This window comes from Dermochelys coriacea, chromosome 1 (genome assembly GCF_009764565.3).
Source record: "Dermochelys coriacea isolate rDerCor1 chromosome 1, rDerCor1.pri.v4, whole genome shotgun sequence".
Classification (NCBI taxonomy): domain Eukaryota; kingdom Metazoa; phylum Chordata; order Testudines; family Dermochelyidae; genus Dermochelys; species Dermochelys coriacea.
Window position 1 is genome coordinate 162,440,024 of NC_050068.2, and position 22,665 is coordinate 162,462,688.

General features: G+C 38.6%; 1 protein-coding gene and 1 long non-coding RNA gene across 3 annotated transcripts in view; one reads left to right on the forward strand and one right to left on the reverse strand.

Moving 5' to 3' along the window:
• Positions 1 to 22,665, reverse strand: part of MORC3 (MORC family CW-type zinc finger 3) — a 52,473-nt gene that overhangs the window by 9,366 nt on the left and 20,442 nt on the right. For both annotated transcript variants that reach the window (XM_038388501.2, XM_038388535.2), the window contains exons 6-14: positions 22,434 to 22,584; positions 21,020 to 21,151; positions 20,670 to 20,789; positions 14,702 to 14,799; positions 9,703 to 9,807; positions 9,427 to 9,549; positions 9,258 to 9,332; positions 8,350 to 8,392; positions 612 to 799 (exon numbers count right to left, since the gene is read on the reverse strand). In XM_038388501.2, the coding sequence (XP_038244429.1) occupies positions 612 to 799; positions 8,350 to 8,392; positions 9,258 to 9,332; positions 9,427 to 9,549; positions 9,703 to 9,807; positions 14,702 to 14,799; positions 20,670 to 20,789; positions 21,020 to 21,151; positions 22,434 to 22,584 (1,035 nt within the window). The remainder of the gene's footprint in view (positions 1 to 611; positions 800 to 8,349; positions 8,393 to 9,257; positions 9,333 to 9,426; positions 9,550 to 9,702; positions 9,808 to 14,701; positions 14,800 to 20,669; positions 20,790 to 21,019; positions 21,152 to 22,433; positions 22,585 to 22,665) is intronic.
• Positions 13,219 to 22,665, forward strand: part of LOC122458635 — a 29,271-nt gene continuing 19,824 nt past the window's right edge. Inside the window, exons 1-2 of the long non-coding RNA XR_006278730.1 lie at positions 13,219 to 13,544; positions 15,736 to 15,855. This is a non-coding gene — a long non-coding RNA (uncharacterized LOC122458635). The remainder of the gene's footprint in view (positions 13,545 to 15,735; positions 15,856 to 22,665) is intronic.

Genomic DNA, 22,665 nt, shown 5'->3' on the forward strand with positions numbered 1-22,665 from the left:
CCAAGGCTATTTGAGACAATGGAAGCAACAACATCTTTATTTAACTAATTCAGAATTACAAGTAATTAGCTGAAGACAGGCCAAGTCAAGAGAAAGGTGTTCTCTCTGCTGACATCTGTTCCATTCAAGAGGCTCTGACTAGAAAGACTGTTACATTAAGAAAAAACTACATATCACTAGTCAGGGTACATATCAACCACTATTTTTACAGTAAGCTAGCAATTGACTTGTTTTCACACAATATCCTGAAACAGACTAATAAATTTTGGGCCAAGAAGTGAAAATATAATAAAAGGTGACCTGAAATGGAAGCTTTTTGAGAAAAATATACTGGAAAGATAGCTAACACAAGGCAGTCTTTCCTGACTAAGAGAAATAGGTAATCAATCTTCCTCCTTGTTAGCAAAATGCTTCCTACATTTGCTTTCACTCTTCAGAAAGCCTCTGATCTAATGGCTGACAGCTATCATAATAGCTCAGATAATAAATCAATCATTATTATGGTTGTCACAGCCTGGCAACTGACATATTACAAACACCATAGTTAGTTTCATTTGCAAATTATTTATTCCTGAGATGAATGGAAAGCTACTTTGTGCTTATTCACTAACCTTGTTTCAGGATCCAAATGAGGTGAAGATACTAATCTATTATTTGAAGTGTTTATAGATCTTGTAACAGAAGTGTTCAAGGCTTCTGTTAAGTGTGATCTTAGAGCACCCTCCTTTCTACTCATAGATGACAATGCATTTTTGATTGAAGAGACAGAAGGTGTTTTAAAATACATTTCATTATTAACCTGTAGAAAAAGCAATATTTAATTAGACTAAGCACAGAAGTTTTAGACACCTTGAAGGTAGGAAGGGGTATTTGAAATCTAAATTTGGCAGAACTATGTACCCTATTACAGAAGTTCACAATGGTGTCCCATACCTGGGCTACCCTCCACATATAGCTATAAACCTGCCTCACATTTAGCGATATGAGAAGGGCAGGATGGTCATGAGCCCCTGGTTGAAAACTCCTGCTCCCATTAGAACAAAACCCCAAGCTGACTCGTACCCCAACCACCAAAACCTTATTCAAAAATGCCATCCATATTCCGTTTCCTTTTAATGTGTTATATTTATGGATGATGGAGCTACTTTGAATACTTTGAATTCAAAAACACTAAAACATCCAACCATTAAAATCCTAGCCAAAAGTTCTGCTTAACCATGAAGTAAGAATATACGTTACTCAGGGAATAAACAAAAAAACCGTATGGTGGAGTTTTGGAAATAAAGATTAAAATGTCCTAGCTTGGAAACAGGTCCAAATGGTTTATGGTTAAGACCTGTTAAGGAAATATTATAAATAATCTGAACATCTTTGTTATTAAATTTTACTAAACTGCAGTTACCGTAAAGAACTGTGCTCACTAAAAATAGGTAAAATATGCTTAAACACCATTAAAAAGACTCTCATACATTAATGTGCAAGACTGCTGCATATTAAGGGGGGGCAATTATACTGAAAGAAACTTAACAGGACTGGCACAGGAACTAGACTGTTTGAAGTCACTATTTTGCTAACACATGCTGTGGAAACAATCAAGCACTTTGACAGTAGATAGCAGCAAAAGTACTATTTCCATTAAATAACAAAGCTTAATGAATTATTGGTTTTGCTTAACTGTATATAACATGTGAGATCTTGTAATTGGCTTTTAAGGAAGTATGGAATTAAGTCAATGTATGCTAATAACATGTATGTGAGGGATATACACATGCTATACAAAGTAAAAGTGGCCCTAACTTATATGAAGCAAGAAAACTTATCCTCTTACCACAGACAAGTGAAAATTTGGTACAAGAAAGATTCCAGTTGGTGCAGTGCAAAAATAAAAAACTAACAAGGGTCCAATTCCATGAACTTAAATGCAAAACCACTGAAACCCATTATAGTGGGGAAAAAAATTGTTTTCCCTCTGTTGCAAGACAATGCAAGATCTGGAAAGCCCCAGGCTTGTACTGCTGTTTGCACCTGGGAGAGACAGTGTGCAGCTTTAAAGTCTTACAGACAGAGTTGCCCGCATGTGGATTCACTTTGGGGAAAAACAGTCTCCAAATTGCACAGTATGGCTGAAATGCTGTGACGCTGATAAAGTAAAAACTGTCTATGCGAACAACAACTATTGTGTAGTGGCTAAAAAAAAACCCACTTCTGGTATAAATGCAGAAAATGTTACTTTAATTGGTCTATGTTCTGTTTCACATCTAATAATAGTAATAAATATTTTGAACCAGTTTATAATATAATTATAAGAAAAATTAGTGTCAAAAATGCTTTAAAGACAAATCAAGCTTATAATGTAATATTATACCCTAGGAGGCTTTTCCATAAAAATAATCTTGCACCCCCGGTTTGTGCTTTAAGCTAGTATTAATAGTAATTTAAATAATAACTGCTATAATCTTAAAAATGAGTTGCTAAATAATAAACTTTAAAAAGGTACACAACAAAAATATAATGCAAATAAAACAAATACCAATATAAAAAAGAACAAAAGTAGTGGAATGTAGACAAGGCATTTATTGGGAGGGACAGTTAGGAGTCAATCCTTTAAACCCTACATAAGGGTTTTTCTTTGGCTACAAGGACCGATAACTATTAACCCAGAACAAGCAAGTCCACAAACAGGTCAAGTCCTTCCAGATCCAACCATTCTCAGGAAGGACTGCGTCTCCCCTTGGACAGAAGGTCCTGTCCATTTGTTAGATCAGAAAGGTGGTCCTGCATCGGTTTAAACTGAAGTAGTACAGAAGACCTTTCTTTGTTTGCAGGTCTCCAGAGAATCAGTTTGAATCAATATGTTCAAACTTGTACAGGTGGTGGTACCTTTTGAGAGATGTGTTGAAACCTGAGTGAGCTAATTTACCTAATCACCCCCTCTTAGCTCCTGGAGGGCTGTAGTCCCCCTATCCCCATAAAATTACATACAATCCCTGGCCCACAATGATATATAAACTTAATACAGTAAGGCTAAACTTAATCCAATAATATTTTTCCAGGGTACTGCAGGAAATTGCCATATGTCACAGTGGACATCACTTCTCCTATAGCACCACTCACTTTTGGGGCTGCACTGGCCCCCTTTCTTCTTACTTCAATCATGAATAGCAGGCTGATGCTTTCTACCACTGCAATTTTCTCCCAGCATATAAGCTTTTTGTCACTGGGGCTCATGGTGTTTTTTTCGAACGGGCAGGTTGCACCTAGTTTTATAGCTAGTAAATCCTCAAAAAAAAAAAATACTGTAAATTAGCTTAGTTGAGAGTGACAATAATAACTACAAGAAAAACAGGTTTCAGAGTAGCAGCCATGTTAGTCTGTATTTGCAAAAAAGAAAAGGAGTACTGGTGGCACCTTTTTTTATTTTTTACAAGAAAAATATAAGCCTCAAGACTGGACACCTCATTTCTAAACAGAGGTGCTCAGGTGTCTCTACTCTACAAGCACTACAGCAGCAGCACTGCCACTGTAGTTTAGACATTTTACAGCAAAAAAGAGTTTTTCCTATCACTGTAGTAAATCTACCACTTTGACAGGCGGTAGCTAGATTGACGAAAGAATAGTTCTGTAGACCCAGAGGTATCTACACTGGGGCTTAGGGTTAGCTTAACTGTATGTTCCAGGAGTGTGAAAATTTCATTCCCCTGGAACACCATAGCTAGGCTGACCTAAATTTTAGGTCAAGACCAGGCCTATGTTTGACTAAAGTAAGAGTTTTTTATTGAACGCAAAAGGGGACTGATAGTGCACCCCATAAGGCTTTATGGAAATATGCTTATGAATGGTTTCAGAGTAGCAGCCGTGTTAGTCTGTATTCGCCAAAGAAAAGGAGTACTTGTGGCACCTTAGAGACTAACAAATTTATTTGAGCATAAGTTTTCGTGAGCTACAGCTCACTTCATTGGATGCATTTGGTGGAAAATACAGTGGGGAGATTTATATACACACACACACAAAGAGAACATGAAACAATGGGTTTTATCATACACACTGTAAGGAGAGTGATCACTTAAGATGAGCCATTTCATGTTCTCTATGTGTGTATATAAATCTCCCCACTGTATTTTCCACCGAATGCATTTGATGAAGTGAGCTGTAGCTCACGAAAGCTTATGCTCAAATAAATTAGTTAGTCTCTAAGGTGCCACAAGTCCTTCTTTTAACTGTCAATGGATCTTGGAAGGCTCCAATCCACATCAGAAGTCTACATGAGGACATTCAAGGTAGCATGTGAATCATGGCTGCTACCTGTAAGTTCAGAGTCATGCATGGACATGCTACTTGCCCATGTGACTCCAAAACTCCATCTTGTAGCTGGGATTCTACACAGGGGGAGGGAGGGGTATCTACCCACAAGAAAAAGTCTATGTAAACCCCTGGGAGACCCCTCCATTTTGTCTTCAGCAGGCTCAAGAGATATCCTTTGGGGGTGGAGAGGCTACCTGAAAGAAACTGGATCAAAGGACAGTAACCACAGGGGGTGCGAGTGATTGTTGGACCCAGACTAGAAGGAGACTAGTTTGTAAAAAGCGGCTTACTGAAACTCCTCTGAGGGTGAGGTTTTTTCTGTATTCAGTTTTCTTACTGTATTAAGCATAGACTTGCAGGTTTTATTATTTCATTTTACTTGGTAATTCACTTTGCTCTGTCTGTTACTACTTGGAACCACTTAAATCCTATTTTCTGTATTTAATAAAATACTTTTTACTTATTAATTAGCCCAGAGTATGTACTAATACCCGGGGGGGGGGGGGGGGGGAACAGCTGTGCATTTCTCTCTATCAATGTTGGAGGGCGAACAATTTATGAGTTTATTCTGTATAAGCTTTATACTCTGAAACTTATAAAGTTTGTGGATGATAAGCTGGGAGGCACTGCAAGTGCCTTGGAGGATAGGATTAAAATTCAAAATGATCTGTACATACTGGAGAAATGGCCTGAAATAAACAGAATGAAATTGGACAAATGCAAAGTACTCCACTTAGGAAGGAACAATCAATTATACACAGTCATTCCACAGTACTCCCTTCCTACTCATACAAAATGGGAAAAGGGATCTGGGGGTTATAGCGGATCACAAGCTAAATGAGAGTCCACAGTGTTGCAAAAAAACCCATCACCATTCTCGGATGTATTGGCAGGAGTGTTGTAAGCAAGACACAAAAAGTAATTGTTCCACTCTACTCCGTGCCGATAAGGCCTCAACTAGAGCATTTTGTCCAATTCTGGGCACCATATTTCAGGAAAGATGTGGACAAATTGGAGAAAGCCCAGAGGAGAGAAGAGGATATAAACTGGCTATCAGCAAGTTCAGGCTTGAAATTAGGTGAAGGTTTCTAATCATCAGGGAACTGAAGTTCTGGAATAGCCTTCCTAGGGGAGCAGTGGGGGCAAAAAAAAATATAACTGGTTTCAAGATTGAGCTTGATAAGTTTATAGAGGGGATGGTATGATGAGACTGCCTACAATGGCATGCAATTTATCTATGACTGCTAGCAGCAACTCTCTCCAACAGGCAGCGATGGGGAGGGCTGAGTTACTACAGAGAATTCTTTCCCAGGTGGGTGGGGCAGGTTCTGCGGCCGGCAATGTATAGGAGGCCAGAGTAGATCAGGGTCTCAAACACGCGGCCCGCAGAGTTATTTGCTGCGGCCTGCCAAGCTCCCTGCGCACACCCCTCCACCCCCAAGTTATTTCCTGCAGCCACCAAGCTCCCCTCCCCCGCTACCTCCCCTCCCCCACAGCACGCCATGTCCCCACTCCTCTGCCTACCTCCAGGTGCTTCCCACCACCAAACAGCTGTTTCAGGAGGGAGGGGAAAGAAGTGGGGACCCGCACGCTCAGGAGAGGAGGCGGAGAAGAGGCAGGGATTTGGGGAAGGGGTTGGAATAGGGGCAGGGCCTCATGGAAGGGGTGGAGCAGGGGCGGGGCTGGGGGCAGCGGGGGAGAGGTGTCAGTGATGCAGCCCTTGGGCCAATGTACTAGTCCTCATGTGGCCCTCGTAGTGATTTGAGTTTGAGATCCCTGGACTAGATGATCATGATGGTCCCTTCTGATCTTAAAGTCTATGAGAGCAACAAAAACGATTAAAGGTCTAGAAAACATGACCTAAAGACGGAACATTGAAAAAATTGGGTTTGTTTAGTCTGGAGATGACAAGACCGGGGGGGGGGGGGAAGAAGAGAGATATGATAACAGTTTTCAAGTACAAAAGAGATTATTACAAGGAGGAGGGAGAAAAATTGCTCTCTTTAATCTCTGACGATAGGAGAAACTGCAATGGGCTTAAAATTGCAGCAAGGGCGGTTTAGATTGGACATTAGGAAAAACTTCCCATCAGGATAATTAAGCACTGGAATAAGTTGCCTAGAGAGGTTGTGGAATCTCTGTCATTGGAAAATTTTAAGAACAGATCAGACAAACACCTGTCAGGGATGGTCTAGATCAGTGGTTCTCAACCTATTTACCATTGTGGGCCACATATGTGGCTCGCTGTGTGTTATGTGAGCCACATCCACACTAGATATATTATACACACACACACACACCCTATATGGCCCTGAGGATGTAATGTAGGCTGCAGCCGTGTGCTGATTGTGGGCCACTTACGGCCCACAGGCCACGGGTTGAGAACCACTGGTCTAGATAATACTTAATCCTACCACGAGTGCACAGGACTAGACAAAGACCTCTCAAGGTACATTTCTATGATCCTACAATTCTATGATCTATCAGAGCATATTTTTAATTTTACCTGCACATTTTTATAAACTTTTTCTTCAAGAAAGCTATGCTTGCTTTTATATATTCTCTAGTAATTTCAATATTTAAATAGTTCTATTTACATTGGTTCAATTACTTTGGAAAGTACATTTTAATACTTTGATAATTAATCACTGAACTTTGAATTCTGCTCCCAAAATATATCTTCTTACTAAATGTATTTGAAAATTTGGTACATGGGGAGCAAAGGGAGACATGCACACTATTTTATGCACATCATAACATATGCATACTAACAGTGTTCTTGCACACTAAATTTGGTTATTAAAGTAAAAAGATGATCTGAATATATATGGGACCAGGTTTTCAAATGTTTACACTTTTTATTTGTTAGCACTACAGTGTTAATATAGTTATGCCAGAGAGCCTGTATTTTTTTTTCCCCAATCTAATGAATCAACTGAAACACTAACTAAGTTTGAAATAAAAGGACGAATTCTGCAAATAGCTTTTATAGGTAAAACTCCCACTAAAGATAAGTATCATGGGGTAGCTGTGTTAGTCTGTATCCACAAAAACAAGTGGCTGCCTCATTACAAAAGCAGCTTTGCCTCTCCTGGAATTGACACCTCCTCATCTATTATTGAGAATGGACTACATCCACCCTGATCAAATTGGCCCTGTCAGCATTGGTTCTCTACTTGTGAGGTAACTCCCTTCTCTTCATGTGTCAGTATATTTATGCCTGCATCTGTAATTTTCACTCTATGCATCTGAAGAAGTGGGGTTTTTACCCATGAAAGCTTACGCTCAAATAAATCTGTTAGTCTTTAAAGGTGTCACCGGACTCCTTGTTGTTTTCACTAAAGATAAGGTTGTCTGTGCAGAATGGAAGGCAGACTTTGGCCAGAGGAACCTTTATTGTGAGCAATAATACAGATCTGAGGTTGAATTGGCAGGACTGACAATTTTTTTAAAAAAATTTTACTTGTAAATTAAGCAAGTTGAACCTAGAACACACAACATAGAACCTCTCAATGCAGTTTTAAATACCTTAATTTGATCAAATAGTCAAAAAGTATATGGTTTCTTAAACAAGCATAATGTGATCAGATACAGTATGTGTGCACTTGCATATATAAAAAAACAAACATGAGAAACGTGAATATTTGTTTACACATCTTCTAAATAAGAGCAGTGGGCTCATTTCCTTTAAAATGTACTAGTAAAACAAAATGCATATTTAAAAATATAGTGTTGTGTAAATTGTTTGAAGCCCCTTTCAGAATGTTCATGTAAAAATATTTAAATGTATTACAAAGTAGTTTGAGTAATCTCCCTTATTTCCTCTTAAACAAAATTGGACACTAAGAAAAAAAAAAATATCCCGAGCTTCTGAAGTGTGCAGAGTTTTGAATTTACAGCTTTCGCTAAATGTACATTAGCAGCTACAGTGCAATATACTGCATGTATATTCTTGAATGAATTACATCTGGGAAATCATCATTCAGGTGCATTTACAGCCAAAACTACCAAATTCAAGAGCAAATCAAGATTGAGAGAGACAGTTACCTGTTGGCTGTACTCCAGTCGCCTCCTTAGTTTTTCCCTGTCTCTTTATACATTAGGGGAAGAAAAAGTTTAAATCAAAATATAATTCACTGTGAAATCAATTTCGAGCTTAAAACAAATACAATACTCTTCACCTTTCAAAGATGAAAAGAATGGACAATGGTTTTCACTAACATTCTGAATTACTGAATATAATCTATGCATGAAGGTTATTAGGAGTTAAAATTAGCATAACCTCAATTACTTGTCAGATTTGACCACTGCAAATAATCCTTTTTAAGCTAACCCTTTTCATCCGTACTCAAAATGATAGCCTTCCTGAACTGTCAATTAAGGTCCTTTTCATGCTCAAAATTACTACTGTGTTGGGGCAGTCTGTTACACCCAACTGTAAGTGTAGGGTAGACCAGGGATCCTCAGTTTATGTAGCCTGCACTACACTTAGTGTGTCATCTTCCCATTCATTGTGTGGACCACCTTCCCCACCCCCCAATTAAGAATTATGCAACATCCCTGAGCCAGTGCCAGCAATTGCTCTAATAATATTAGCTTATGAGAGTATTTACATTAATACATATTTAGCTGTCAATTTAGCAACTGGAAAAGAGGAGAAAGAGCATCACGTGATCAGCAAACGCACACAAAAATGACACCAGTGGTCCACAGAACAATTTGAGAATTTCTGCATCAGTCCATGCTAAAAGGAGATATATATATAAAAATATAACATGACATTTGTAACACTGTTCCCTTACAATGGTTTGGTCTACTCTTTTAGGGCACAAACCATGCTGTAACTTGGTAATATCCCTACAACAGTGGGTAAATTAAAAACTTAAAGGTGTTTTACTTCTTATATTTCAATTCTATAATAGGTACATCTTTTCACACAAGTCTTTGGTACTCACTTTTTCTTACAAGTTTTCTCATATGTCGGATGTATTAGGTCATCATCTTCAGGTTCTTCTGGTACACTGCAATTCCTGATTAAGAATAGCGAGACAAATGGTGCTCTAATCAACCGAGAAAAGTCAAACATGCAATAGCATCTAGATATTCCTCCAGATCCCACTTTACCTGAATTGTGGATCAGGATTCAACGAACAGTACCACTTCTCTGGCAAGCGATCTATTCCATCTGGAAGCTTCCGCCATTTCAGACAAGAATCACATTGAACCCATGTCTGGTCAGGTCGTTTTCTGTAAAGAAACATTAAAACATTCATATGAAAATGTTCCCCTCCCCCGCCCCCCACTCCTGTGCAATATCATGTAGGAGTAGAGAAAAGAGAAACATGCATGTATTTTAGTATTGAGGCCTTTACATTATAGCTTTAGAGGCATCTTACTTACTGTAGATCCTCTACTGGCAAATCTAGAGGATATTCTTCATTTTTCTTTGCTTTCATTTCATTCCAGTAATCATTAAGTTTTTCTCCCAGTGCTGCTATTGTAAGTCTAGCAAACAAATAGTGCCTCATGAGAAACATTTTGTAAAATGTTTATTAGCCAGGCAAACATTTACAGATTGCATAGAAGTGTTAGTGTGATTATAGCAGAAAGTTATTCAAATTAAAAAAACCCGTAGTTTTAAACTAAAGCACTGGACTTGTGTGAAGCCTTACTTGTCAATAACTTAGGGCTTGTCTACACTACCCGCCGGATCGGTAGGCTGTGATCGTTCCAGCGGAAGTCAATTTATCGCATCTAGTATAAATTGATAATCGACCGCTGACTGCTCTGCTGTCGACTCCGGTACTCCACTAGAACGAGGAGCGCAAGCAGAGTTGACGGGAGAGCATCAGCTGTCGACTTACCGTACTGAAGACACCGCATTAAGTTAATCTAAGTAGGTAGATATCAGCTACACTATTCACGTAGCTGAAGTTGCGCATCTTAGATTGATCCCACATGGTAGTGTAGACAAACCCTTAGTGCTATGTTTCTGGCTTTGATTTGGGCAAACTGCGCGTTCAAATAGTGGACAAGTCTTTGCACTAATAGTGAAAATAAAGGTCTCTAAAACCCAGTTTACAAACGACTTTCAGAGAAGAAATAAAATTAGAATTGAGTAACCTGATGGCCTGTGGGAATGAGTCTCTGGTTAGGTATGAGGGATTCTGGGCAAACACAGTGGTGGTGAAAATTTAGCCCAAAGTATAATTATAGTCTGTAGAAATAGCAGCAGTTGAACAAAATAGCCTTTGATTCAAAAGAATGGTGAAAGATTAGGCAATACAGCTATTGAAAAATAATTTAAGTAGTCCATTTGGTAGTCCTATTAATACTTGTTCATGAATATTAGCCCTTTTAGTCCTTTTCTTTTTTGTATATTGATTCAACTATAATATTAACAAAGATTCTAAAGAATAAAGAGTATGTGGAATTCTAAGGCCCAGAATATTGGTCCTTGACCTATAAGTAACCCTATTCATTAACTCTATGCATTAGGATGCATCTAATAATCCGTGGTGCTTCCATGTCTATAAAACTCCAAATATTCATGGAAACCATTCCTTTAAAAAAAAAAGTTACAATATAATATAATGCTTATATAAGCATATATAAAATGGATTGATGAGGGATGATTATTACAGCAGATGTTTCCTATTGGGGAATCAACAGGGAAGAATCCTTATGGGGGAAGAACAACTCCCTGAGAGATATTATCTTGAAAAATGTTGGTCCTCAGCTGTAAAAAATTATGCCTTCACATAAATCAGGAAAACTAAGAATGTACAGATATTAAAGGAAATCCCATCAGAACATAAGAAATACCATCCCAGAACTATGTTCTGATGTCATTTTGGCAAAGAGGGGTCATGGGCTAAAATCCCTATACAACAACAGAAGTTTTGGAACTTGGTGGGGAATGAAACTGTGCATCCCACCAGTAACAGTGAAGAAGAGACACAGCATCAGATCTTTACCTAACACCTCTAGGGTAGTAATTATCTATTCTTTCTGTAGAGTGCTGTAATAATCTGATTGAACATCAATTCCAATTGAGCCTGTTATTCGATAGTCTTGGATAGTCCTTAAGTCAGACATGCAAAAGTCCTCAGCAAGATCACAACAGACTTAGAAGAGGAAGAGAAGTTTTGAGATTGGATTTAAAAATTTTAAGTCAGAAAAAGAAAGAACAAATGAATGTTCCAAAGAGAGGTCTAGAAAGACCACCACAAATGTAGACAGCCACAAAAAAGCGAATCATAACATGAAGGAAGGAAGAAAACTGGAAGGCAGGAGTAAGTAGCATAGCAAAATGGATAAGAAGCCAGTGAATTGAAGAGGCAAAGATGTGGGAATAAGCAAGTTGGAGCAAAAGTTTAGTACATGAATTAAGTAGGATGGTTTTGGACCAAATGAACAAAGAATTCTACAAGACCAAACATGACCTGTAAAAATGAAAATACTAGTCTAATGGGAAATACAGATGAGACTAGTGGGAACAATTATGGGTATACAAGAAAGAGACAGTAAAGGAGGAACAGAGTTGACATCATAACCAAAGTCAACAGAGCTCCTACATGCAGAGAGGTTTTCAGGAGCATATTCAGTTGCAGGGTTGAAGCCTAAGGGAGGACAAGGAAAGCAGACTTCATAGGGTGATGGGAGCAGATGCACAAAAGCTAGGTGTCTTTGGAAAGGTGGGGGGGAGGGCAGGTAAGATATCACTAAATGTTCATATACAATTGTACTAGTGTATTAAATTTATTTCAATATTTTTCACTAAATATTTACCATTCAGCTCAGTTAAGTGAATTATTTCTGAAGTCTCCCAAACTCCCTTCAAATGAGAGAAAATATATACATCTCCACTGTTTAATAAATACAAGCAGCACAATTTTAGATAAAAGTTGAGGAAAAAGTTACTGTCATTGTACATAAGGGTTACCCGAATCTCTGTTCCCAGTCTGGTCTCTCTGAATGCAACCCCCTTGTGTTAGGCCTTGTCCCTTTACCCATCTTGTGGTGTGTTCCTCTATATTATATATAGTTTGTATATATTATACAATATATTAGAGATTGCATACATCCCATTAACGGATATTATCTATACAGTTTGTTAACATATCTTCCCAACGCTTTTTGTATATGTAAACTGAATACATCATGCTCTCCCCACAATTCTGTTCACAAGAGCACAGCTTTGCAAAATTTAGTCAGCCTTGCCATTAGAAAATAGGAAGCCTGTTAAGCTAAAATACAAAGAGTGGTGGGTCCTACCACAGATTGGAATGCACTTCTACACTCAACTGGGGTTGGAAAGTACTAGCCAAATCAGAAATAAGAAAATAATAGAACAAAACAAATTAAAAACTGTTACAAACTGATGGATTAGATTTTAGTGATGTGTAAAAAGCTCTGTAACTTGTAAAATCATATTACAAATATTATCTGATAAGCCAGAGGTGGGCAAACTATGGCCCGCGGGCCACATCCGGCCCATGGGACCCTCCTGCCCAGACCCTAAGCCCCTGGCCCAGGAGGCTCGCCCCCGGCTCCTCTCCCGCTGTTCCCCCTCCCCCACAGTCTCAGCTTACTACACTGCTGGCGCAGCGAGCTCCTAGGGCAGCATGGCTGCAGACCCCGCAGCACAGAGCACCAGGTCAGGCTGGGCTAAGGGCGGGCTGGATAGAGGGCAGGGGAGTGGCCTGTGGGGTGGATAGGGGTCGGGGCAGTTAGAGGGCGGGGAACAGGGTGGTTGAATGGGGGCAGGGGTTCTGGGGGCGGTCAGGAGACAGAGAAGGGGTGGTTGGATGGGGGCAGGAGTCCCAGGGGGGGGAAGAGACATGGATAGGGAGTGGGGGCCGAGCCACGCCCCCCTCCGCAACCAGCCCTCCATACAAATTTTCGAAACCCAATGCAGCCCTCAGGCCAAAAAGTTCGCCTGTTCCTGTGATAAGCTAAGCTATCTTAGAAGCACAAGCACATTTTCTGTGCAAGAATAGCTTCCCAGAAAGAAGGCATGTATGTCTCCTTCCCGTACGGCTGCGTGTTTAAACAATAAATTTGGGTAAGTTTGGTTATTTGGTATCTTGAACATTTAAGAACAAATCATGAGTATAATCAAACAATTGTCTACTTTCTGTCAATAGGTGGGATTCTGAAATTCTCCCATTCTTGAGACTAGGTCCTGGGCTACAGTATCCTGTGGATCAATTGTACTTAACAGGTCCAAGTGAGTTCAGGTACCTGTACTTCTTCCCTGAAAGTAACCTAAGCAGGCCTAACTTCTTCAGATCCAGAAGGATCCAGGGTTTTAGTCTGGTTCCCCTAAACAGCAATCCTCCCTCTTGAAAAAGAGAGAGTTCTTTTTGAGTTTAGATCCCATTGATCAAACGCCTTTTTCTATCCTGGAATTGTCAGACACTTGACTAGTTATGAGACAAGTGGCTTATCTTGAGCCATTCTTTCCCTTTCTGCTTGTTCTCCATCCACCCCCACATTGTATGAATACAGTGGTTTAGTGTAAACATCCCAATCAGGTCAACATGCACTATTCATAAACTATTACAGAGCAGCTCCAAATCCACAGTTACCACAAACCTATGTGGCTGAGAAATCTGAGCTGCTTACTTTATGGTTCATCTTTCAAATCTAAGATTTAACAGAATTTACATTCTCATGACCTATTCAATTCCTTCGGTTACAGGTGATTGATATTGCTCAGCCTGCCAGAGAAACAGGAAAGCTGTATCTCAGAATTTTAAAAAGGATGAGTCAACTTTTATTATTAAAATGGACAAAATTACTAATTTACAGCTTTAACTATAGCATTAATTGAGACTCCTTAAAATACACTCTCCAGTAAGTCAATTACTTAATTATCTTTGCATGTAAAAAACAAGGAAAAATAGCAACTCCAAAGCATCTTCAGATGTAGATGACAATATATAAAACTTTTCTTGCAGATATTACTATTAAAGAACACACAATAGCTAATAAATTAACTTGGCGATTTGTTGTTTCTATTTCCCCTCACTTTTCCCTCAAATACACATTCAGCATTTTAAATACTCCACTGGTTAGCATATGAATTCAGCTTTTCAGCCAGTTAACTCTATCCATAGAAAGATGTATTTAAAGAGAAAAGCATGTAGGTGTTTGAAAGATAAAGTAACTTTTTAAAACAGAACTAACTACCTTTGTTTTCAATTTGGTAGCTATTATTGTCCAAAATAGTGGTATTATTTCATGACAATTTCAGATTACAAAGTACTTATGCAATACTTAGGAAAAAACTGACATTTTATAGCCAAGAAAATAGCATGCTATGAAAAATATTTAATGCACCCATTGTAAACCCATTTGATAATATGTCTAGATAAAATACATATATATTCACCTGTATTCATTGGTATAATCAAAATCTTGTTTATTATGAGTTGGTTTTAGGAAGTTACATTCTATAACCCCAACTACACCAACACCCATGTTGTTTGCCTGTAAAAGATTAATATAGAAATTAGAAAAAGATGCCAACTTTTATACTGAAACATTCCTATTTACAAAGAGAAAAAACAATTGATAGTTTGGATTTTACAAAATATATTCAATTTAGCAACACATTTGTTGGAAAAGTTTACAAGCCACTTTAATTTTGACATGTAGTTCCTCTTGGGGAAAAAAACGGAATTGTCTTGTTTTTGTTTTTTTTTACCTATCATGGGTGAAAACATATCCAATGTGGATAAAGGAAGGCTTTAAAATAGGTCCAAAGTGGGCAGGTGACAAAAGCTCATAGGTAAGCATAAAAAACCCATGTTAACAGGGAGCTAGATGATTGGGGGAAGGGAGGAAGACATGGAAAATTACAATAGGGTCAAAGGAGCAACAAGAGGGAAATCAGTGGGGGAATCTGCTCAACATCTCAGATGTCTACACACAAATGCAAGGAGTATGGGGAACAAACAGGAAGAATTGGAAATATTAGTACATAAGCTAAACTATCACAAAGACTTGATGGGATAAATCTTATGACTGGACTATTGGTATAGAGGGGCATAATTTGTTCAGGAAGGACAAGCAGGTGATGTAGCATTATACATCAAGAATATATACGCTTGTTCTGAGGTCCAGAAGGTGATAAGATAACCCAGGGAAAAATAAGGGTAACATTATGGTATGGGTATATTATAGCCCACCAAATCAGGAGGAGGAAGTGGATGAGGCACTTCTAAAACAAAACAAATATCAAAACACACATCTGGTACTAATGGGGAGATGTGAACAACTCAGACATCTGTTGGAAAAGTAATACAGGCAAAGCAAAAAATGTCCAATAAGTTCTTGGAAATGTATCCAGGACAAATTTTTGTTTCAGAAAGTGGAGGAAATAACTATGGGGACAATCATTTTAGACTTGATTCTGACCAATAGGGAGAATTGATTGTGAATCTGAAGGCAGAAAGCAATTTGGGTGAAAGTGATCATGAAATGCTGATTTCATCATTCTAAAGAAAGAAAGGAGCAAAAGCAGCAGAATAAGGACATAAAAAGGTAAGGGAAAATTCCAACTTCAAAAGGATCTTTGATGTAGATGTCAATATATAAAACTTTTCTTTCAGATATTACTATTATAGAACTCAGTAGCTAATAAATTAACTTGGTAATTATTTGTTGTTTCTATTTCTCACCTCACACCTCCCTCAAATACATGTTCAGCATTTTAAATACTCCATTGGTTAGCAAAAAAAGCAGACTTTAACACACTCCGAGAACTCATAGGTAAACTCCAATGGGAAGAAAATCTAAGGGAAAAATTAGTTCAGGAGAGCTGGCAGTTCCTCAAGGTGACAATATTAAAGGCATAACTACAAACTATTCTATCTTTCCTTCGTAAGAGGCCAAAAAGGCTCCATCAGGAGCTCTTTAATGACCTGAAAATCAAAAAGAATTCTACGAAAAGTGGAAACATGGTCAAATAGATAAGGAGGAGTACTAACGAACAGCATAAGCATGTAGAAACAAAAATCAGAAAGGGCGAGGCACAAAATGAGTTACACTTGGCAAGGCACATAAAAAGGGAATAAGAGGAGGTTCTTTAAATACCTTAGGACCAAGAGAAAGACTACGAAAAGCGTGGGTCCTCTACTTAGCGGAGAAGGAGAGCTAATAACTGATGACATCAACAGAGTTGAGGTGCTTAATGCCTATTGTTTTGCAGTCTTCATTAAAAAGGTTAATGACCACCAGATACTCAACACACTTAATACCGACAACCAGTGGGAAGGAATGCAAACGAAAATAAGAAGAGAACAGGTTAACGAATATTTAAGTTAGATGCATTTCAAGTCAGCAGGGCCTGCTGAAATTCATGCTGGAGTACTTAAGGAATCAGCTGAAGCCACCTCGGAGCTCTTCGCAATTATCTTTGAGAACTCCTGGAAGACTGGAGAAGGACAAATGTAGTACCTATCTTTAAGAAAGGGAAACCAAAGAGGACCTGGAGAATTATAGACCCGTTTGCGTAATTTCAATACCTGCAAAGATACTGGAGCAATCATCAGTCAATTTGTAAGCACTTGAAGGAGAACAGGGTTATATGGAATAGTCAGCATGGATTTGTCAAGAACAAATCATGCTAAACTAACTTAAATTTCCTTCTTTGATAGGACTACTGACCTAGTGGATGGAGGAACACAGTAGACATGATATACCTTTATTTCAATAAAGTTTTTGACACAGTTCCACATGACATTCTCATAAGCAAATCAGGGAAATGTGATCTAGATGAAATTACTGTAAGGTGGGTGCACAACTGGTTGAAAGACTGTACCCAAATGTTATCAGTTTGCTGTCAAATTGGGAGGGCATAATTACTGGGGTCCCAAAGGTCTGGTACTATTCAATATTTTCATTAATGACTTGGATAATAGAGTAGAGGATATGCTTATAAAATTGGCAGACACCACCAAGCTGGAGGGAGTTGTAAGTACGTTGGAGGACAGGTTTAAAATTCAAAATGAGCTTGGCTCAAAATTGAAGAATTGATCTGAATTCAACAAGATGAAATTCAATAAAGACAAGTACAAAGTACTGCATTTAGGAAGAAAAATATCAAATCACAACTACAAAACGGGGACCATCTAGGTAATAGTACTGCTGAAAAGGATCTTGGGGTTACAATGGACTACAAACTCAGTTGTCAATGTGATGCAGCTGCAAAAAAGGTTAATATGATTCTGGGGTGTATTAACAGGACTGTTGCATGCAAGACACAGGAGGTAATTATCCCACTCTACTCGGCACTTGTGAGGTCGCAACTGGAGTAATGTGTCAAATTCTGGGCACCATACTTTGGAAAAGATGTGGACAAATTGGGAAGAGTCCACAGGAGAGCAACAAAAAATTTTAAAAAGGTTTAGAAAACCTGACCTATAAGGAAAGGCTAAAAAACTGGGCATGTTTAGTCATGAGAAAAGGCGGGGGGGGGGAGGGAAGGGACCTGAGAGTCTTCAATTATGTTAAGTGCTGTTATAAAGAGGACACTGAAGGTAGGACAAATAGTAATGGGCTTAATCTGCAGCAAGAGAGATAGGAAAAGCTTTCTAACTACAAAGGAAGTTGAACAGTAGAATAGCCTTCCAAGGGAGGTCATGGAGTCCCCGTCATTGGAAGCTTTTAAAAACAAGTTGGACAAACACCTGTCAGGGATGGTCTAGGTTTACTTGGTCCTGGCACAGTATAGGGGGCTGGACTTGATGACTTTGAGGTCCCTTCCAGCACTAAATTTTTATGATTCTATAAAGACAATAGACTTAAAAAAAAAGGGAGGGGGGATTTTAAACACACTATGAGAACTGGTAGGTAATGTCCCCCGGGAAGAAAATCTAAGGGCTAAAAGAGAACTGGCAGTTTCTCAAGAAGATAACATTAAAGGCACAACTTCAAGCTATCCTGATATGCAGGAAAGAGGACTATAGTAAGGGGTCAACATGGCTCCATCAGGAACTCTTGAATCACCTGAAAAAATAAAAAAAAAATCCTACAAAAAAAGTGGGAACTTTGTGATGTTCTTTTGTACTTAGCAATTCGGGAGAAAATCAGAAAGGCTAAGAGACAAAATTATTTACACCTAGCGAGAGATATAGAAGGCTAAGAGGTTCTTTAAATACATTAAAAGAAAGACCAAGGAAAGCGTAGGTCCTCTACTTGGCAGAGAAGGAGAGCTAATAACTGATATCAAGAAGGCTGAGATGCCTATTTTGCTTCAGTCTTCACTAAAAAGGTTAAAAGTGACAACACAACTAATATTAACAAGGGGTAGGAATACAAACCAACACAGGGAAAGAACAAGTTAATGAATATTTAGATATGTTAGATGTATTCAAGTCAAAGGGCCTTATGAAATTCATCCTAAGGGTACTTAAGTTACTAGCTGAAGCAATCTCTGAATCATTAACAATTATCTTCAAGTTCACATGGAGGATGGGTAAGGTCCCTGACGGCTGAAGGGCAAACATATTACCTATTTTTAAAAAGGGGGAACAGGGAGGTCCTGGGGAATTATAAACCAGTCAGCCTAACCTTGATACCTAGAAAGATACTGGAACAAATTGTTAAACAACCAACCTGTAAGCACCTAAAGTACAACAGAGTTATAAGTAATCGCAAACATGGATTTATCAAGAACTAATCATGTCAAACCAACTTAATTTCCTTCTTTGACAGGGTTGTTAGCCTCATGGATGTAGGGGGGTAAGTAGATGTGATATCACTTGATTTTATTAAGGCTTTTGACACAGTCCCACATGACCATTCTCGTAAGCTAACTAGGAAAATGGGGTCTAAATGAAATTACTGTAAGGTGGGCGCAAAAGTGGTTGAAAGACCGTACTCAATGAGTAGCTATCAGTGGCCCTCTGTCAGATGGGAAGGACATATCTAGTAGTGTCCTACAAGTGTCAGTCTTGGGTCTGGTCCTATTCAATATTTTCATTAATGATTTGGATAATGGAGTGGACAGTATGCTTATAAAAATCATGACAGCAAGCTAGGAGGGTTTGTAAGCACTTTGGAGGACAGGATTAGAATTCAAAATTACCGTAACAAATTGGAGAATTGGTCTGAAATCACACAAGACGACATTCAATAAAGACAAGTGCAAAGTATCTTACTTAGGAAGGAAAAATCAAATGCACAACTACAAAAGTGGGGAATAAATGGCAAGGCAGTAGTACTGCAGAAAAAGATCTGGAAGTTGTAGTGGATCACAAATGGAGCATCACTCAACAATGTGATACTGTTGTGAAAAACGCTAATAACTTGGGGTGTATAAACAGCAGAGTTGTATGTAAGAGACAGGAGGTAACTGTCTCAATCTACTTGGCACTGGGGAGGCTTCAGCTGGAGTACTTGTCCAATTCTAGGTGCTACGCTTTAGAAAAGATGTGGACAAATTGGAGAATGTGTCCAGAGGAGAACAAAAAAAATGATAGAAGGTTTAGAACCTATAAGGAAAGGTTAAAAGAACTAGACATGTCTTCTTGAGGAAAGAAGATTGAGGGGAGACTTGAGAAGTCTTCAGGTATGTTAAAGGCTTTTATAAAGAGGATAAATCAATTGTTCATGTTCACTGAAGGCAGGGTAAGATGCAATGGGCTTGAACTAAAAAAAGGGAGTTTAGGTTAAATATTATGAAAAACTTTGTCTACAAGGGTAGTTAAACCTCTGGTATAGGGAAGGTTGTGAATCCATATTACTGGATGTTTAAGAACAGATTGACTAACTTGTCATGGATGGGCTAGGTTTACTTGGACCTGACTCAGCACCAGGAGCTGGACTGATTACTTTGAGGTCCCTTCCAGCCCTACATTTCTATGCTTCTCGAGTCCCTCTTTTCTCCTAAAAGTGACACATTCTTGCCTACGCTTTGTACATCAAGCTTAGTACTAAAGCAAGCATTTATCATGAAGTTCTTAGTACAGCTTTCAGTATTAAACTGATGCATTGACACTACAGAAACCAAGAATTTTACTAAAGCTACATCAAAGTATAACATTTCTTAAAAATCAGTATTTTATTACTATTATATTTCTCAATAAAACAAATTAGGTAAACTGTTTTGAATTAAAACTAGTTTCTAATTCACAAATATTAACAAAAAAAAAGAAAAGGAGTACTTGTGGCACCTTAGAGACTAACACATTTATTTGAGCATAAGCTTTCGTGAGCTACAGCCACAAGTTACACAAGCTACAGCTACAGCTCTAAGGTGCCACAAGTACTCCTTTTCTTTTTTGCGAATACAGACTAACATGGCTGCTACTCTGAAACAAATATTAACATGTTTTTCAAGGTTAAATTCTTACCTTTAATTGACAGCCAACCCTTTCATAAGCTTTGATGAGTCTGTTTTTGTGGTACATCATTATTCCATAATGGTCTTTGTTTCTACAGTTAAATCCAAAGGTGATTCTTACAGTTTTAGCCTTTTTTTGGATGTTAAGGATAATTTGATCACCCAACAGTTTCTTCATACTGAAAGTTCATTCAGAAATGATCCAATACTTTCAAACTGGAACAATTCCATCAGGCCCCAGGTTTGGTATAGCATCTTAATGAATATCTGCAACACAACATTTTGTCACAGAATTGACAGCATACTTACATCATGTCTTCCCATTCAGCATGCAATGATGTACGTATCAGTAAAGGATACAGCCAAAAATTTTGGTCTATAAATATCGCGTTCAATGTATGCAAGACTTTTGGAAATCAGCTGCGTTTTCACTTTTTGTCCTCTGATAATGATTTGCATTCTTGGCTTCAAATACAAAATACTGCTGTAAGCCTGCAAAACACATGGTAATTTCTATTATGCAAGCCAAACCAAACCAACATGAATGATTTATAATACATTCTCTCTCTATATAGAGTAAATGCTACTTAACAACCACCCTGATGATAACTACTTCCTGTTAAAAACATTATGCCTGGAACTGAAACCATCCAATTAACTAGAATTGGAATTGGTCTGGATATTGGCGACACACTTGCTGCTTATTGACTTTTGTTGCCTGCAGCTCCACAGGCTCCCAGCACTGTCATTCCACATGGAAAGACCCAGGCGTAGGCAGGGTTGCAGGGCTGCAGTTAGGGACAGAAGTGTTAGGATGTGTGGAGCCCAGGCCCCAGGGTTGCTGCTGCCTAGATGCTGGGGGCTGCACGATACCTCTCCCTGTCCTCTCTGGGCTGCATCCTGCTCTTGCAACAGGGGCACGGCCTTGGCACTCTCAGGCACTTCCCCTGGCTGCAGGCAGGTTTTCAAGTGGTGGAAAGAAGACAGACAATTCCTTCACTGAGGAGACAAGCTGATAGTATGGCTTGCCTCATACAAAAAGGATCACCTTTTGCATCAAGCTTGGTTGAAAAATAGTGGAAGGTCTTTGGGGTGAACTTTGCTTTAGAAGGCATTAAATAAGTCTAGATTCTAAGAGCATTGTGATTTTATTTTATATGTAACCATTTGTTTCCAATACTTCTTCTCACTTGAATCTCTTTCCTTTGTTAAATACACTTTTTCTTTGCTTTCACTAGAAACATATCTAAGTGCTGTCTGTTAACGAGAACAGCGATCTGCAGGAAAAAACTGGAAACTGCAGTGTACTGCAACTGGGAGCACCAAATCTGTGAATACTGAGAATTTCCAGTGGAACAGGGGCTGGGTACTAGGAAGACATACAAGGGCCTGGAGGTTGGACCATATCTATCATTGACCTGCAGAGAGAGGGTGAGTGTGAGTGTGGAGCAAGCATAGGCTGAGAGGGAAGTGCTTGTGTTGCCCATGACTGGCAGAGTTAGGGAGCTGCCATACACTAAGGGCAGGTTATAGTTAGGTGCCTCACAATCCTGGAGAAGCTGAGATGCACCCTGGGGAAGCATCACAGACAAATACTGCAAAAGCAAATGGATGGTCTTCAAAATATTTTATGGCCAATGCTGCTGTAGGATAATCATTCTAATTGAAAACAAATATTTTAACCTACTTTCCAGATTTGTCATTGATGTTTTTGGGGTGTGTTTTTTTTTTTTTTTTTTTTTTTTAAGTAAAGTAAAGTAAACAGTATACTTACCCTTAGCGAATAGTCACTTTCAGGCACAATCTGGTCCTGTCTCTCTTGTTTTTTATACCCTCTTTTCCCTGTTGCTTCATCTAAATCTTCTGGAATTCTGATGTCATATTTATCCTTATCAAAATCGAGTTCCGTTTCTCCATCTTTATCTCTGTGGAAGGCAGTCCAAAATATAAATAAAATAAATTTATATTAAATTATTTAAAAAATTAAAAACAAATAACCCAAAACA